We start from the raw sequence: 19,261 nt of genomic DNA, 5'->3' as shown, positions 1-19,261 counted from the left end.
CAGGGTGGGTCGTCGCCGCAGGAGAGGCCGCAAAGGCGCAACTCGGTCCAGGGCCCCAGCGGCCGCCCTATTCCAGGCGGCCACTAGGTTCTCGGAGCGAGAGCGGGTCAGGGCTACAGAGAATGGCCCAAGCTCCGTCTGGAACCTATCCGGTTCCATCAGGCGCCTGGGGCGGTACCAATTTGGACAGTTTGGTTCCGCCTCCTCGCGATAATACATATAATACATATAATACATATAATACATATAATACATATAATACATATAATACATATAATACATATAATACATATAATACATTCACATATGTAAATAGAAAGAATATGTTGAAGAAAACTCAAATATCTGTACATTTTATTGGCTGCTAGAAGCACTACTTTTGGAATCCTGAAATATCCTAGCCAATAGCATCCAAAAAGTTATTTTCACATATTATGAATAACACTCACCCACCCCAAAAAAAGATTTATCTCATGTTGGCAGAAGACTGTCATTTTGAGAATGGAAACATTCTACAAAAAATTACTTTAATATATGCCATACAATAAAGTTGCTTTAGTTTCAAAAGCAGCAAAGGAAAAATTATGTCAAAGGGAAGGGGATGTCTTCAATTACAGGAAACTCGATTTTTACATTTTTCTCATTGATCTAGCACAGATGTTGAAAATTGAAAATGATTATTAAGAGATGTAGTTTCATCTAAATTCAGAATTCATATTTTCATATTTAATGGGCTATGTAGTTACCATAATATATAATTATATTAGTTGTTTCTGTTGTAATGATTTTGTTTTAAAACTAGTACATAGAGGCAACTCTGTTGAGACTCTTAAACATTTTTTTTAAATGCTGTAATTATTGGTTGATTTATGTAATAGCAGTCAAGTTTAACAAAGATTTCCACCAAAAATACAGAAATTAAACTTTTACATAGTATGTGTGCACATAGGTGTTACACTTTTGCTGCTAAAAACTCAAATATAATACAAATTCTTTCACAGGAATTTCTTTCACTTCTTTAATGCTTTATATTCATGTTGTTTGTTTATTGACAGGTCCCATTTTTTGGCCCTCTGTTTAATGGAGCAATTGTGACTGGAAAACTGTTGCCAAATCTTATACGGGCCACATGTGTCAATGCCAGCAGAGCTGTAAAATCTCTTATAACTCTCTATCAGAGCTTGTATCCTTTTTCACTTGTTTCTATATCAGGATTGAAAAATCCATCTATCTTTCAGCATGTGCTGAAAAACATGCTATATCTCAACCTCTTTAATAACAACATTTTTAGATTCATTCAAATTTAAACCTACTGATACATTTAATTTATAAAGGATGAAGAGTGCAAAAACATAGCTGAATTCAAGATTACAAGGTTTCCTCAAAACTGGTAAGCTGATATTGAAGAAAAATATGTAGGTGATATGTGGAAGGGAAAAATCTGGCAAAATTCTCAATGCAAATTTGTGTGTGAATTACTTGGTAACAATGTAACAATGTCACTGTTTATTGTTTGTATATTTGACATACATACAGTTTCTGGTTAAGAGTCAAAAGGCTCTGAACATCATTGAGAGTTTTTCAGTTTAATATATTCCTGCTTGCATCCCCTAATAACAGACAGTGACCTAGAATCTGGCATGGGCCTCTGAAAATCAGATAGCAAACCAAAGGCTTCAACACTAGTTTGTTCTGATGCTCGTAAAATAAAATTATTTCATTTGCCTCCCTTCCTTCACTAGAAGGGGAGAAAATGTGTGCAGGAGTTTCACTTTCACTTCAAGGAAGTCATTGCTTGGAGGCTTATATATTATTGCAGGGAATGTTCATATTTCATATTGGATTAATATATTAATCAAAACTTTTTCTGAATAATCATGTCATGATAGTATTCAATTCATTGTTTAAACATTGAAATACGTTATCATAAATACAAAGAATTCCCCCCCCCCCGCCCACAACAAATGGAAGTAATTCTGGACATTTTTTGGTTTAGAGTTTTGCTCAAACAGGAGAATAAGGATTCTTAGCCTAATTTCCTCCAATTCAATGAGCACATTGTGGATCTATAAAACCTGATACCTTATCTTGTGAAAAGCCATCATCTTGATGACGATGTCTTCTTCCCTATCAGAAAAAATAACATATCACTTGCTCTCTTCAAATCCAGTTATAATCATACAGGAACTACATTGATGTTTGTATTTGTTTATCATAGATCACAAGTGATAGATCACAAGTGATGATGATTACAGCTGAATGCCAAAATCTTTTAAATAATGAATTTTCCTCTGAAACAAAATGATCCAGATGTTGGCTATAAGCTCTTAAAGGTAGCCAGGTCAGAAAACAAGACTCCATAAGAATGAGTGGAACATCATCAATATAGAATTTTGAAAGCCTAACAGTATATGAAAGTCTAACTCTCTACTTCTTATACTCAAGAAAGTTAAGGGAAAGATTGTTTGAATTTCTATCATTTTCTTCGTCTTCTGGATTTAAATTATTTTTTCTAACAGCCTTGATTAGTTTCTTCAAGGGTATCATTGATTTTCTACACTGGCACATACAGTACATGAATTCCAGAAAATGGCTAAACTTTTGAGCCATTGAGTTAGCTGTAGAAACGATTAAAGATTATATACTAGAGTAACCTGCCACGATCAGATCATGGAAATAAGTTGGAAGGAATTTTGAAAGCCATCTTTACTTAAGGAATTTACTAAACCATCCCTAGTGGTCATCCAGCCCACTTGAAAACCTCCAGTGAGAACGAATCCATTGCTGATGTAAAAAAAGAAAAGAAACTTGTACCATCAGAGAATTACTTCTAATATTCAGCTTTAATCTTGTCCTTTTAATTTTTATTTTTTAATTCTAAATTAAATTTTAAACTTTTTAATTTCAGACTCTTAGAGCTTTGAATATCTTCAATTTCAACAAGGAACCAGCCTCCTTTTCTACGTGAAAACTGTTTAGATATTTGTAAATTGCTATCGTGCCTTCTAATATGCAGGTTAAACAGGCTCAGCTCTTTTAATCAGTTCTCAAAGGGATTGATTTCTATGTCCCTTATTTAGCCTGGTAGCTCTCTTCTGAACCTGTTCTAGCTTTCCCATGTCACTTTTAGTCTGGTAATTAGAACTAGATACAACTATGTTGTAACTGAGTACACTTGGGCGGTTATGTCCCATGAGCTGGATGTTGTGCTTCTGTTAATAAAGCACAAAATTACATTGATCTTTTTAGCTGCTGCCTTGTATAGTGTGTTTCCATGAATAACATTTCAAACTGTTAAAGCAGCCATATGTTTCTCCTGTGATCATGGAGATAGCAGCCAGACTGGGTTTCTCTGTCCAGTAATCAATTGGACTGAGTCTACATTTGTGATGTCATCGAGCCCTGGTAACTCCTCCCAGTTTAGACTCAGTCCAACCTAGAATTGATCTCTCCTCTTTGCGATTGCTCTAAATTGGTCTATTTTACTAGATTGGCATTTTTCAAAATTAAATTTTTTGATTGGAATATTTTCTCCTTGTCTCCTGCTCTGATTTGGGCGGGAGATTCAAAAATCAGCCTTCAGGCTTCGCCTCAGCTGCCTGTCTGCCTTGCGACCACGAGTTCACTCTGGGACGCATTCCAGCCTCAGTCAGTACGGCGCTGACTCCTCAGCTCACGAGCTGCGGCTCTGGGGCTGTCTTAACGAAGCGTGCTGCATCCCCTGACCATTTGGAAGTGACTGCTGTCTCAGAAGCCTCACGACCAGCCGTTTCGCTCCCCGGTTGGCATCGGAAGAAGCAGCTGCCATTTTATGAGTCTGCCAGCCATAAAAAGCGTGCAAAGATCAGCAGTGGCCAACTTGCAGCTTGGAAAAGCATGCGAAGAAGCAGTGGTCGCCATTTTGGATGCCCAGTGTTGCTGGGAGTCAGTTTCAGCGGGCCCAAAAACAGGCGAGCCAGAACATCCAAGCCTCTCCTCCCCCTCCCATGGGGGATCAAGCTACCTCCCCTACCCACCCACTCACCCCCCCAAACTACCACCTATTGGGCTTTATCCATCTTTAGATGAATCAGATGGGTAATTGTCCTTCTCATTGTCTTCCATAGAGCCTGATACCAGGGGAAAATTTTTTGATGTCCCTCTCAATAGGGACTGTTCATTGAACAGGCTGGTCCCCTTCCAATTCAGAACACTGGGGCGCCCCAAGCCTCAATCTCCTCTCCTACAGAGATGTCTGCCATAATTTCAGAATCTATAAAACAAGGCATTGCTGCCGGGCTTCAGCAGTGCCCATCATCTAGATCATCCCATAGTCACAGGCATAGGTCATCAAGGGGCACTCAGCAAACCACACCTGCTTCAGTCAGTCAGGCTTCCATCTTTGGAGACCAAGATACCCTCAGGTATTCAGATCTATCGGATGATGAGGGTATCACCCCAGATTACCCTGCTTCAAAACTGATCACTTTAAATCTCTTCTATTCAAAGCAATAAAAGTGGCTAACTTACCTTCTGCTTCATCTACTCAGACCCAGGCTGCTGAGTCATCTTCGAGTGACTGTCCTGATGCTCTTTTCTCTGAACCTATAGTGGAAAAGGAGGTCATCCCATTTCCAAATCTTTATGAATGTGGTTCAACGACAGTGGGCCTCCCCTGGCACAGGTCCCCTGCCAACCACCTTGGACAAACGCCTCTACAGTGTCGCTCCAGAACTCACCAAGCTTCTTGAGACACCATCAGTGGCGCGCCATTTGCAGCCCTGTCTTCACCCACAGTGGTCTCTGGAGCCCCAGAGGAAGTCCTCAAGCCTGAGGAGAAAAGGTCAGATCAAACTTTAGTGAAGGGTTACCAGGCAGCTGCCTGGGCAGTACGGGCCTCCACAGCCACTTCATTTTTCTCCAGGGCAGCACTAGTCTGGATTCAGCAGCTGCAGGAATGTATTGCGACCACTGATACTAGGTCACACAAGGATCAGAACAAAATTAGGGTGGCCATTGAATATTCAGTGGATGCTTGCTTAAACGCAGCCCATTTTGCATCAAAAGCCATGGCCAATTCAGTCACAGCCAGGCGCCTGCTTTGGCTTAAGCCTTGGCAGGCGGATGTCCAGACCAAGTGGCTCCTTGCAGCCTCCCCATTTAGTGGCACTCAGCTTTTTGGAGCTCCCTTGGATCCTTACCTCATGGAGTCTAAGGATAAACGCAAGGTCCTTTCCTCTATATACAAGAAGCAGGAAAACCGTCCTTCTCCATTCTATAGAAGGTTGCCCTTTCGGGCAGCGGACGGGGGATCCTCCTTGCCCCGTCCACAACGCCAGTCCTTCCCACCCAGACAGGGATCCAATCAGGACAGGTCTAATAGAAACACCCAGCGTTTCCCCCCCAAGAAGTCTTATTGGAGGGGAGGTAATCGCCAATTCCAAAAGTGAAAGTGACTATCTGGACTCTCACCCAATCGGGGGCTGCCTAGCGTTTTTCGCTCACCGCTGGGAGGAGACCACAACAGACAATTGGGTAATCAAAACGATCCAATTCGGCCTTCTTCTGGAGTTCCTCTCCATCCCTCAGGAGCACTTTGTGCCAGGCCTGATGTCCCAATGCCCTCGCAAGAAGCTGCTGATAGAGCAAGCCATACAGCATCTCCTAGAGATTCAGGCCATCCAGCCGGTCCCTCCGCATCAGAGTGGTCAGGGTTTTTATTCCTGCCTCTTTGTGATACCAAAGGCTTCTGGGGGCTGGACAGCGATCCTGGACCTAAAGTCATTGACCGCCACATTGTTTATCAGTGGTTCAAAATGCACTCCCTCCACACCATTCTGGAGGGAGTCAGAAAGGGCAATTTCCTCACCTCAGTAGACTTGACCGAAGCTTATCTTCACATTCCCATCTTCGCAGACCACCGAAGATATCTCTGGTTCTCCTATGGGGGAAGGCACCTCCCGTTCAGCCTCTCCTCCACCTCCAGGGTCTTCACGAAGGTGCTGGCAGCTCTAGCCGCCCACATCAGATCGTCACCCATTAGGAGCTTTTGTTACTTGGACGATATTCTCCTATTGTCCAGGTTGCCCCTTCAAGCGGAGAAGAATCTAGCCCAAACCATCCAGACTCTGCGGGATCACGGATTCGGGGTGAATCTCAAGAAGAGCCACCTTGTTCCCGGGACTCACATTCTACATCTCGGAGTCATCATAGACTCTGTGGCAGGAAGGGTATTTCTTCCCAAGACCACATTCTCAGCCTCAGGGATATATTCAGGAGGGTCCTGCACCTACTCAAAAGTGTCCATTCTACTGCTGTCCCAGTTATTAGGGAAAATGGTGTCTTGCTTTGGGGTAGTACTGTGGGCCATGTTCCATAGTAGAACCCTGCAGTGGTTCATGCTCCCGCACCAGAAAAACAACAGGAGCTGCTCCCCCCACAGGGTTCTCCTCCCTAGGCAGGTCACCCAGTCTCTGAGGTGGTGGCAGTCCCCAGCGATCTTGCAGGGGACGTTATTCAGAGAGCCGGGCCATCTTACTCTTACGACGGACACCAGCTTGACAGGGTGGGGAGCTCACATGCAAAATCTGATGGCACAGGGTCAGTGGTTGTTAGAAGAAAGCCAAAACAGCATAAATTGGTTAGAACTGCAGGCAGTCCGTCTTGCCCTGATACACTTCCAACAGACAGTACAGGACAACCATATACTCGTCCTGACTGACAACACCACTACCAAGGCACACATCAACAGGCGGGGAGACATGATCCTGGCCGCTGATGCAGGAAGCCAATCTATTGTGCCGCTGGGTGAACTCTCATCTAGCATCCCTCAAGGCAGAACATATTTCAGGCATCTCCAATGTCCAGGCGGACTGGCTGAGTCGAGCCAAAATAGATCAGGCAGAGTGGAGTGTTCACCCAGACTTCTTCCATTCACGATCCTGTTTGGCCTGCCAGTCCTAGATCTGTTTACGACAGCGGACAACAACCAAGTCCCCAGGTATTATTCAAGGTTTGTGGACCCCAATGCAGAAGGGGTAGGTGCTCTCAGGTGCCAGTGGCCCAGGGGCCTCCTATATGCATTTCCGCCACTCCCTCTCGTCCAGAGGGTAGTTCAAAAGATGTTGGAACAGGAGGCAGAACTCTTACTCCTGGCGCCCCACTGGCCGCGCAGATCTTGATTGGCCGACCTTGTGACACTATCAATCTCCCCACCGTGGCACATTCCACAGTCACTAATTTCTCTTCATCAGGGGTCAATCCTACATCCCGACCCCCAGTGGCTACAACTAACTGCATGGTGATTGAACAGCAAGCCTTAACAGCTGATAACATCTCCCTCAACGACATTGCTACTATTCAGGCATCTCGTAGAAATTCAATGAACCGTATTTATGATGCCACGTAGCGAGTGTTTGCTCTCTGGTGCTCTACCCTCAGTATTGATCCACTCAGGGCTTCCATTCCTCAAGTGCTGGACTTCTTACAAAGAGGGCTAGTTCAGGGTCTCACCCCAAACACATTACGTCAACAGGTAGCCGCCTTGTCTTCCCTCCTAGACGGCTCATCCCCAGAGCATCTTTCAACTCACCCTCTGGTTCAGAGATTTCTCCAGGGTGCCTCGAACCTCCGACCTCCTGTCATCAACAGATACCTGACTTGGGATTTACCACGGGTCCTGGAGGTTCTCACTTCTATTTGAACCATTAAGGTCCACGGCATTGAAATTGTTATCTTTCAATACTTTAGACGTTAGCTATAACGTCTACCAGACGTATTTCAGACCTGGCGGCCCTGTCTGTGAGGCACGATCTGTGCAAATTGCACCCAGACTGAGTTGTATTGCGCCTTGATCCTACCTTCTTGCCAAAAGTCGACAGCCGGTTTCACAGGGACCAAGAATTGACATTACCTGATTTTTGTCCAGCTCCTCACCATGAACGGGAGCGCAAACGGCACACCCTTGATGTACAACGAGCCCTTAAAATCTATCTCAACCGACCGTTTCACTGCACCATTCGGAATCTCTCTCTGTCTTCTTTCCCCAGGCGTCCTTGGAAAACAAGGCTTCACCGTCGAATCTGAGCCGGTGGATCAGAGTTTGTATTAAATTAACATATGAACTTCAGTCTTTACAGGTTCCACGGGACATTACAGCCCACTCTACCCGGAGTGCGGCAACTATGGCAGCATGGTCTACACAGGCTTCTTTGGAGGAAGTTTGCCAGGCAGCCACTTGGACATCTCCCACGGCCTTCATACGCCACTACAAATTAGACAAGTATGTGTCGGCTGAGGCAGCTTTTGGCCGCAAAGTACTACAACAAGTACATGTGCCTTAACAATATTTGCTCAATTGTCCCCACTCTAGTGGATAGCCCTTTCTTTGGTAAGTTCCAGTCTGGCTGCTGTCTCCACAATTATAGGAGAATGAGCGTTGGTCCTTACCTGATACGCTCATTCTCTGTGATGTGGAGACAGCAGCCAGCCGCACCCTAGTGTAAGTCACTCTGAACTGAACATTTTTGTGCGGAGGAGAGAATATGCAGTTGACAGTTATCTTTTTGTTTCACAATTCTCACTTGAGTGTACAGTCTACTTCATCTAAACTGGGAGGAGTCACCAGGGCTCGATGACATCACAAATGTAGACTCAGTCCAATTCTTTACTGGACAGTCTGGCTGCTGTCTCCACATCCCAAAGAACTGGGGAGCTCACTCAGTACTTCATCCTCGTCAATGTAGAGCCATTTATAACATGGGTATGATTATTCAAGCAGTTGAAAATCCAGTGGACCACACTATCTTCTAGCCCACTTTTATCCACGTTGTTCATAAGGATAGTATGAAAAACATAGTAATTTTATTGAGATCAAGGTATTTATATCTATAATTTTCTCTTAGTCTATCTAAGTATTTATTCTGTCATAAAGGCGATACCATTGCTCTGGCATAGCTTCTTGACAGATTCATGTTGGTTCCTGGTACCAGTTGAAGGCATTCTACTTAGTAATCTCTTTTAAAACTGGTCCATAATTTCCTCTGTTTTTTTCTCTCCTCTTTTTGGAATATTGAAAGTATGTTCACTTTTCTGCAATTTTCTGGCACTTCGTCTTATCTGTAGGCTTTTCTAAAGATTACCTAGTAATCATGTCAGCACCTTCAGAACCAGGGATGTAATATGTCTGGCTGTAAAGGGATGAATTTGTTTTAAAGTTCCATTAAAGTCAGTTCTGAGTTGTCTTCCTTCAGATATACTGTATTTCTGTGAAGCCTTATGTCAATCATTAGGACAAAAAAAAATCCGTTTCTTGAACAAGGAAATATGAATAGGCAAAAAGTTATCACTTGCCCATCAAAGTAGAAAACCAGCAAGGAAACTATAACATGGGGAACTGGGGAAGAGAGTCATCCAGGAATTGAATATTAAATGGATCCTAAATATTTCAAAGGCTACAAAAATATGGATCTCTTTGCCACAACAAAAAAGCAACACTTCCTGTAGTTCATATTGAGGTTCCTGATCTTAAAGCACAGGTTTCAAACTCACGGCATCATGTTGCTGTCATGTGACGTTTCACGACTTTTTCCCTTCATGGAGCTGGGGTGGGTATGGCCTGCATGGGACTCATCTGGCCCATGGGCCACTAGTTTGACACCCCTTGTCTTAGAGGTTTTTGCTAATATTACTCTGCAAAAATGTAAGCAATCTTTTTCACCCAGGTACTGTATTTTTACTGAGCAAAAAGAAAAACTTTACAAAATAATAATAAGATTGAGAATGAGATGACCTCTCTGGAGTAGGCAAGACTGGTAAAAGCCTTGTGTAAGCAATTCAACATAAAAGAAGATGAGAAGTAAGTTTTCAACAGGGACTTGATAATGGGAGGCCTTCCAAGGTCCAGTGTATGCAGGAAGAAAGGGATAGTGTCAGGCCCAAGCTCAGAGACAAGACAGTGAGTTCACTGTCTTTAGGCAGAGGAGTTTAACTCTTTATTTGATTACACCTAATGGACAGAATCTTGCCAAACTGTAGTTATAACCTAACCTACTAGATATATCCTAAGAGGTTCTATGGTGTAGTTATATTAATGTCTTCCCGTGGTCTGCCTGATATCTTTCTGGGAAGGCTCTGAGTAGGTGAAGTTAGGTTGGTTCCTATAGAATTTCAGGCTATTATAATAAATGGTCCATGTAGACCTTTATGCTTCAAGGATTGAATTGATTGAAATTATGAAATATAAATTTTATGGCAAAAATACATTAACATAGTGAGTCAATAAAAACTTCATAATCCTTTTGTGAGTTGTAAAATTTTGCATTTACCTTTCCCATGCAGCACATTGAAATAGCCTCACTTTTTTGTCTTTCAAAATTATTAGTTTTATCTCACCAAAGGAAAAGAAATAGAACTTGTCAGCCCAAAACTCTGAATGGTACTTATAAGGTACTAGGCTTAAGATTGCTCAGTCCTATCATACCAATCTCTGTAGTGTCTTGATAAGTATTATTGAAGGTTTAATAAATGGTGTGAAAAAGTACTGTCCTCCTTTTGGAGTGCAGTTTCTTTGTTGGAGTAGATCAATAGCTCAGCTGACTGTCACTTCCATGTGCCTGGCTTCTCACAGAAAGAACATTCTCTAGGCAGTAATCAATAGCTGTAATCTGTTCCAACCTGTAAATAATATGGGAAGCTTTCAGAGTAGCATTAACATTGGGTTATTATTTGTGCGTGATATAGGTTTACAAAGAATTAATATATTTCATAGGTACCATAAAAAAATTAATATCCCTCAGAGATATGAAGCCCTTTTATTATTATACATGTTAGTTGCTCTTATTTTAACTTCTGTTCCATTTTGGACTTTAGAATCTCATGCAGCCGAATTATAAACATTGCAGAATGTATTAGATTTTTCTCCTTAGTTACATGTTCTTAATTGTGAAATTCTGAAATTATGGTACCATGTGCCCACAAGATTTTGTTTCTATATATATTTCAAAGTTCTCAAATTTAAATAAAAATATGAGAAATTTCAAAAACAAGTAGGTCATGGATGGGTTTTTTTTTTCCTTTTGAGGGCTTCGTGCTGAAAGAGCAGTAGAATTTTTTAAGTGTTGTATATATTAAAGTTTGTGTTCTGTTAGAATAACTCTTATTGTATATCTACTATCTATTTTTTTTTCTATTTTTATATTCTGGGGGAAGAGATTTTTCCAGAGACTGTTCCCCCAGAATATAAAGAATATTCTACCACCATTCCAAGAGGAGGTCTAGGAGAATAAGAGTACCCAAGGAGGATCCCAGGGCTTGTGCCTGTGGCCCAATATCATAGGCGTTTACATCTTGACCTCTACTTTCCCTACCCTGGGAATATGTCTGATGCAGAATCATTTTGGGATCCTGCTTTGCTTATTTGATTTGAATTTGAATTTGAAAGTGGACATATGCTACCTTTTCCCAGTAAGCATAATCGCCAAATTGTGGACACTACTTGATCTTATTTCACATCAATCTAGCATTTAACAGCAGTAATTTGATGCCAGTGATGCTGTTGCATTGAAATAATTGGCCAAGAAGAGGAGATAAGAATCAAATAGTCAAGCTCTTTTCTTTGGAATGGCCTGTCCAACTTCTCCCATCATTATATTTCTTGACTTGTTACTACATCAATAGGTTTGCCTTAAACAGTATGCCACATCTCATAAAGTTGTTGTGGGAAAAATAGAACGAGGAAGGAGTATTATGTATTTTTGGCACTTTGAGTAATTTATTTTTTTAAAAAAAGCAATGAATAAATATCCTATCTCTGACACTCCTGTTCCAGGTTTGGCAATTGCAACCAGATCTTATAGCTTATAATCATTCCTATCACATCCTTTCCTCATCTGTACAGCCTCTTAGATACTCAGACACAGTGTCCGTCATAGCCATTCTGTCACCTTCCTCTGTGTCTGTCTTCTCATCCTCACCCATCATCCCAATTACTTTTCCTTATTCCTGTTTCTCCCCCCCCCCGCCCGCAACTGTTCCTTCCTCACTGAAGAAAAGTGAGCCCAGGCTACCCTCTCCCATTCTCCACAAGTAGGTGTCCTTGTCTTCATCACATGGTAACACTATCCCCAACCTCTAAGGAAGATTGGTACATACTTCTTATGTTGTTTAGCCAGGTCCTATAATGTCAAAAACCCTCAAATGGAACCTGTGATAGTAGTTCAGGTCTGGAAACAGGCATGAATGACTCATGTTGATTCTCATGGCCTCAGAAGTAGAGTGAAGTAGAGACTTCACTCTACTTTAATCTTGCAACAGTTTTCCACCAAATTGTAGCAATAGCAATTCTTCCCAGCTTTCCTGTTAGTCCTCAACATTTTGCATGTTGTGACTTCATGTTTGGTGTCAGTCTTCTGACTTTTCCTCCTCATCCAACTCTCATTCTCTTTACTCTTACAAGTCTGTCAGCGTTTCTACCACCTGTGGACATCTTCCTCTCATTCTGTTTATGTTCTCTTTCCTTCTTTTGCTACATATATCTCATCTCAAACATTCTTCCCATTCATTTCCATGCAATGTCCATCAATTCATCTCAGCTATCTAATCCAGCCCAGTGCTGCCTAGGCTGAATCAATTGCCTGGATTCTTTCTCTGGATGACTAAAAGGTACAAACTGTTAATGTGCTCAAAGGAGAATGACAGAGAAAAAAATTTATTTTCTTCTTGAAAGGTAGAAAAATGTGGTCCTCCAGATAGTGAAGCTGCTTTCATTATTAGCAAAAAAAGAAAATAATGCACTCAAGGGAATCAGCCACATGATTAGAATTATGTATAATTTGTTTCTCAATTTCAGTTGCTTTAGAAATCTGTTGCCATGAGTAATCTGAAAAGCTTATGCCAGGTTGTCAAGCTTCCATGAGAATATTTTTCTGTAATATTTTTAGAGTAATGTTTAAACTAGGCTAATAAGATCCTTAGACAGGGCTATAGAGTGTAGCAGCAGGAGCCAGAATTGGAAGTTACTGGAGATATCACTGCCCACCTTCATGACATCCATGCCCACTCCCATTGCATGTAGAACATTGGGGCAATCAGATATTCTGTGAAATTTTGCAACAGTGTATCAACTATCTAGTTTTGCAATGAGGCACCAAAATTTTGTCATTCCTTTCGGCATTCCTTTCCTTTTAGGCCCAGTACTCTTCAACATCTTCATCAATGATTTGGATGAGGGAATAAATGGGGAACTCATCAAATTTACAGATGACACCAAGTTGGCAGGAATAGCCAACACTCCAGAAGATAGGCTTAAGATACAGAAGGATCTTGACAAACTTGAACATTGGGCACTATCTAACAAAATGAAATTCAATGGTGAAAAGAGTAAGGTTCTACATTTAGGCAAGAAAAACAAAATGCACAGGTACAGTATAGGTGGTACCTTGCTCAATGGTAGTAACTGTGAGAGGGATCTTGGAGTCCTAGTGGACAACCATTTAAATATGAGCCAGCAGTGTGCAGCAGCTGCCAAAAAAGCCAACACAGTTCTAGGCTGCATAAACAGAGGGAAAGAATCAAGATCATGTGAAGTGTTCATACCACTTTATAATGCCTTGGTAAGGCCACACTTGGAATGCTGCATTCAGTTTTGGTCACCACGATGTAAACAAAATGTGGAGACTCTAGAACAGTGATGGTGAACCTATGGCACGTGTGCCACAGGTGGCACGTGGAGCCATTTGTCAGGGCATGCGAGGCGCTGTCCTGTCAGCTGGCCAGCATGCATGCACATGCTGGCCAGCTGAGTTCACCCTTTTTTAAAGCCATTTTTCGCCCTCCCCAGGCTCCAGAGGCTTTATAGGAGCCTGGGGAGGGCGAAAAGAGCTTCCCCCCCCCGAGACCTTCCAGAGGCTTCATGAGCTTCCCTGAAGCATTCAGAGCGCAAAAAACTGGCCCTATGGGCAAACCGGAAGTTCGGGAACGGACTTCCTGTTTGCTTGGAGGGTCGTTTTGACTGCTCCGGAGGCTTCAGGGAAGCCTCTTGAAGGTCCCTGAAGCCTTCGGGGGGCTTCCGGAGGGGCGGGGGAGGCTGTTTTCACCCTCCTCATGCTCCTATAAAGCCTCTGGAGCTTGGGGAGGGTGAAAAAAGCATGCAGAAATGGGGGGGTCGCACCTGTAGTGCACACATGTGCACTGGGGGGGTCGCGCATTGCATTATGGGTGCGGCACACCTGCACATGACCCCCCTGCACTCCCCCCACTTATGGCACGCGAGCCAAAAAAGGTTCGCCATCGCTGCTCTAGAAAGAGTGCAGAGAAGAGCAACAAAGATGATTGACTGGAGACTAAAGCATATGAAGAACGGTTGCAGGAATTGGGTATGTCTAGTTTAATGAAAAGAAGGACTAGAGGAGACATGATAGCAGTGTTCCAATATCTCAGGGGTTGTCACAAAGAAGAGGGAGTCAAACTATTCTCCAAGGCACCTGAGGGTAGAACAAGAAGCAATGGGTGGAAACTGATTAAGGAGAGAAGCAACTTAAGAACTGAGGAGAAATTTCTTGACAGTTAGAACAATTCATCAGTGAAACAGCTTGCCTCCAGAAGTTGTGAATGCCCAACACTGGAAGTTTTTAAGAAGATGTTGGATAGCCATTTGTCTGAAACAGTATAGGATTTCCTGCCTAGGCAGGGAGTCAAACTAGAAGACCTCCAAGGTCCTTTCCAACTCTGGTATTGTACTGTATTGTATTAAAAACAGCAGCCCGTTTGGAACTAGGCTGTGGAAGTGGTAGGCATGCCTACACTGACAGCCCCACTTGTGCAAGCAGTGAGTGTGTGCATTCACACACGCAGTTTCATTTCTGCAAGTGTCTACTACTCACATGGAACCATCTCCTCTTCCTCCCCATCAGGCTACCAAGCCGGAAAAGTTGTGGACCACTTGTTTAGACCCAGGGAAAAAAAATCTAGGCCTTGTAGTAGTACTCTCCCTAATAAATGATATTGTCTTCCCCTGATATTAAAGCATTTTTATTATGGCTGTATGTGGATCTTCATGTCCAAGCACAAATCTTTTCAGAAAAGAAAAAATAAGTTGAGCAATTCATGTTTTTAAATTATTTTCTTGCTGCTGCTTTAGTGCCATTTTTTAATAAACATTAGAAATAATGTTGATAATTCTATCCAATCAGGAATGATATAGTGAAACAGCCAATACTTCAGCATAATAATTTAGAATGAGGCAATAGGTCTTGAATTACTGAAAGTTTGCTAAACGGGCCCTTTTTTCCACTTCCAGGGACATGTTGAGGGCAGAGCTTCAGCAGATGGAAAATTTCAACCTTATTCCTCAAATGCCCTTTTTTTTTTTTTTTGCTGCTACTTCTGTTGAGTACAGATGGAAGAGCAGCAAAGGCAGCAGGGCATGGATGCTCATAACAGAGAGGAAGTGCCTAGTACCCAATGAGTCTTTGCACCAGGGGAATACTGGCAAGGCTTTGTGATAGTACAAACCCCCTTTCCCCATTAATCAGTCAGGCACCATTAGTTAGAGCTTGGCTGCTACGGTCAGTCATGGTTGGGAGATGCATTCCTGCCAGGCCATAGCAGTCAGTTATGTAATAGTCAGGCTTATTTTTTTCAACCACTCTTTTTCCCTTAAAAGACCATAAGGCAAAATGGAATAAATATTGCACTTCAGTGTTCCTACAACAAAGCATATCCACACACTGCCAGGTTGTTCCACCATGCCCTCCCCAACATTCTTGAGGACGGGAATGGGTCCTGCCATTTTCTATTTGCTTCCAGGTATCCACCCATGTTTTCCTGCTCCAAGTTGAATGTAATGCTTTCCAGCCTGTGTCACCTAACATTGCTGCCTACTTTGACTGCTGTTCTTTTCTTTGTTGTACACCCCTGCACTTTCAGCTATTATTCGGGGACAAGAATGCTCCCTTACCTCACTTTCCCAGTGTTTACTCAAAAGGTCTGCTGCAACTTCTCTTTCTCAATGGCAATGCCCTATAGAATGCAGGGGCCATTGCTTGTCATAAACAATGTGCCTGGCTTGAGATATACTATTCTTTGTATTGTATTGTGTTTTTGAATTAATATTTTTTCTGTCTCTGAGCCACTGGTTTCTCTATTGGAAACTGCGGTTCAAAGTTTTTCCAGCTCAAATTATTGAGAAAACACTAGTGGACTTATTATTAAAAAGCAGGTAGCTCACATTAACATATACACACATGCACAGGAACATATATAAAGGAAGTACTTATTCCTTGGTTTTCATAGTTAGTAATAGTCAAACATTGCTGTTCCAAATTAATGATTATATTAATTATATAAATACATAAATGTATTCTGAATTGCATTTTTATTTGTAGCAGCCTTTAGTGTCATGTTGATGTTTACTTAACTAAGCTAAAATAGGGTTGGTTCTGTGATATTGAAAACAAATAAACTTAGGTTCTTCTTTTCAGAAAGTACCTTCCTATTTTTAGAGGAAAGGGTAACTTAATACATTTAAAGATGCCTTGAGAATCTTCACTAATAATTACTGTTTTATAACTATATGAACTAATCCTTTAATCAGAATGAAAGAGTATGTTTTCAAAATAAAGAAATCCAAATGATATGTTACATGAACAAGTAGCATAAAATGAATTTGACTTTTCCCCCTTTGAGGCTAGCACTGTGGTTTAGCTCATACATTCTCATTAACATTCTAGTTCGGTATTGCCATTGCTTCTTCCTAGCTTACCAGCTGTTCCTGCTGCTAGTTACAATGTCTGATGTGTTCAGATCACTGGGTTCCTGTACTCACTACAGAGAAGAGACAGTCTTTCCATTGGGGATATCCACGTGTCTGCCTGTCAGCAACAGCACCGAATAAAGTAATAGGTCCTCGCATGACATATGGTGTCTGGGTTCATACAAGATGCAAAACTATTCTAGCACTAATGCACAATGACTCATAGCATTGCTAATTTTTCAAACAAAAGCCCTCTTCCACACCCATACTTTTAGCCCCTCAGGGAGAAAATCTTTTGCTTCAGTCAGAGATCTTTGGAAATCTAAAGAATAACTTCTTAGACAAAATGTGGATTAAAAGGTATGAGAAATATTTTACCATAAATTTCATTGAGTAGAATAATATATTAATGAAAATAAATTTGAAAATACATTTGTTAAAAGTCTGATTTTCAGCAATATAGTTAGACGGGTAATTCATTGAATTCTTATATATTGCAGCCTTATGTTTATCTAAAATGATTCTGTTCTGATTAATAAGAAAAGGCTTTGCAAACGCCCGATACAAAGTAATGAAGAACTAATTGGGATTTGAAAAGTCAGTGTTGCTTAAAACAGCCTTCAGATCAATATGCAAATGCATACTAAAATCCTTGTTTTTATGTCTTCAGAAGTTCAAGTATTCTGCCACTGAAAATTGCATCCGAACAACGGTGAATACACAAAAGCATAATCAATATGAAATGAAATATCTTGTCATTATCAATAGTTGCAAAACCAAAACATTAGGTTCTTGTTTCAGTTATATGATGGATGCCTAGCCCTTTTAAGCCAAAGTTAGGTTGTTCAGTCTTATGTGACATGCTTATGTGAACGCTAAAAGCAGCATTCAAAAATAACGAGTTCTAGAATAAAATTGTTCTGGTGCAAGTTAGTAAATAGACAATACATTTAGAAAGTAATAACTCCCTGCAGTCAATCAAGTGCTTCCAAATAGTGTAGTGTAAAATCTTAAGCCTGTGCCATTTATCATACTTTGCCATCATTGCTCAATATCTGTTTTTAAAACTGGCTTAAAACTGAAGAAAACAAACCATTTTATCATTAACAACTGAAATATACAACATAAACAATGCAGATAGTCCTTTCTTAACAGTGGTAATTGAGACCAGAATTTCTTTGTTAAGCAATCCAGTCATAAAGCACTAAATTAGTGATAGCAGTCCTTGTCATTAAGTGAGGACCTCCTTACAACTTACAACAAGCAAAGTCAGCAAAGAAGCTGGCAGAAAGTTGCAAGTCCCAGGAGCTCACAAGCAAGCCGATGACAATTAAATGGCTGCCGCGGCATCGGTTCAGTGGAGCCAGGGATGGCTGCAGCCAAGTGAGGGAGGGTGCGCAGGTGGCTGCTACAGGTAGAAAGGTGCTGTGGTATGTGTGCTGATATTGTACTCTGCAGCGGAGCTGATCAGGAGAAAAGACTGCAGGAGTGTGACTTAACAGCACTTGAAGTCTTCCCTGCCATCTTCTCCATTGACTTTGATTGTGGGAAGCTGGCAGGGAAAGTCAAAATGGCAAACCTTTGACCATGGGGTTCTGCAACCGTTGTTAAGTGCATCTGTTTGCCAAACTCCCAGATCATGATCATATGACTGGAACTGCTGGGACGATTGGAATTCTTGAGGACTAATGGTCATAAGTACTACTCATTAAGCTCCTTCAGAAGTTTGAACACTTGCTGAATGAATGATCTTTAACTAAGGACTATATATAAGCAAATTAATTCAAAATGCATAGTTTAACCATATGTCCGAAATATGCCCCGGATGTTTTAATTTATTTTTTTTCATATAACTACCCTAAACACAGAAAGAATTTCTAAGGACTTGCTGCAAAACAATTGGCAAAGTAAGAGGGAGGGCAAAGGTTCCTCAAAGCCTTGGGCTATATGCATATCTTAGGAAGGACAAGCTGCACTGCCTGCATTTTAGTATTTTGAAGTGGTGATACAGAGGCAGTTTAACATCTTTTTTTAATCTGGGGATATGCATGCTAATTCCTGAGACAGAATAGAGAATAGATACAGTTTAGAGATGAGAAAGATTTTTTTTTAAAGTGGAGGACATACAAATAAAAAAAAAATTATGTAGTTTTCTTGTGATGTTTAAGCATTAAAAATAAAATCTAACACTATGTTTCCAGTAATGGGAAAGGTTTAATTGACAGAAAGGAGGGGGCAGTGCCCCTTACCACCTTGACACACACACACACACACACCTACACATACACACACATACTCTTGCACTTTCAGTATTGAGAATGTGCAGGATGGAAGAAAAGAAAGAATAATCAGCATTAGTGGAAACCAGTTAATGTAATGTTGAATTCCAATCATAAGGGCCAACATAATGTGGTATTAAGACCATGTGTGTCTCATTCATGTAAAGTAGCAAACCAAGCCCTACTTTAAGGACATGTTGCTTAATGGCTGGAATAAAGAAATGCTGCACTGTTGTGACATTAGATATTCAAG

The 19,261-nt window shown here is 41.4% G+C and overlaps 1 protein-coding gene across 2 annotated transcripts in view; it reads left to right on the top strand.

Moving 5' to 3' along the window:
- The window catches only part of RALGAPA2 (Ral GTPase activating protein catalytic subunit alpha 2), a 192,922-nt gene that overhangs the window by 149,637 nt on the left and 24,024 nt on the right, over window positions 1-19,261 (top strand). For both annotated transcript variants that reach the window (XM_081950241.1, XM_081950242.1), the window contains one exon: window positions 1,056-1,183. In XM_081950241.1, the coding sequence (XP_081806367.1) occupies window positions 1,056-1,183 (128 nt within the window). The remainder of the gene's footprint in view (window positions 1-1,055; window positions 1,184-19,261) is intronic.

Source organism: Natrix helvetica (assembly GCF_964273705.1).
Source record: "Natrix helvetica genome assembly, chromosome: 4".
NCBI lineage: Eukaryota > Metazoa > Chordata > Lepidosauria > Squamata > Natricidae > Natrix > Natrix helvetica.
This window is presented reverse-complemented; position numbering and strand designations above follow the sequence as displayed.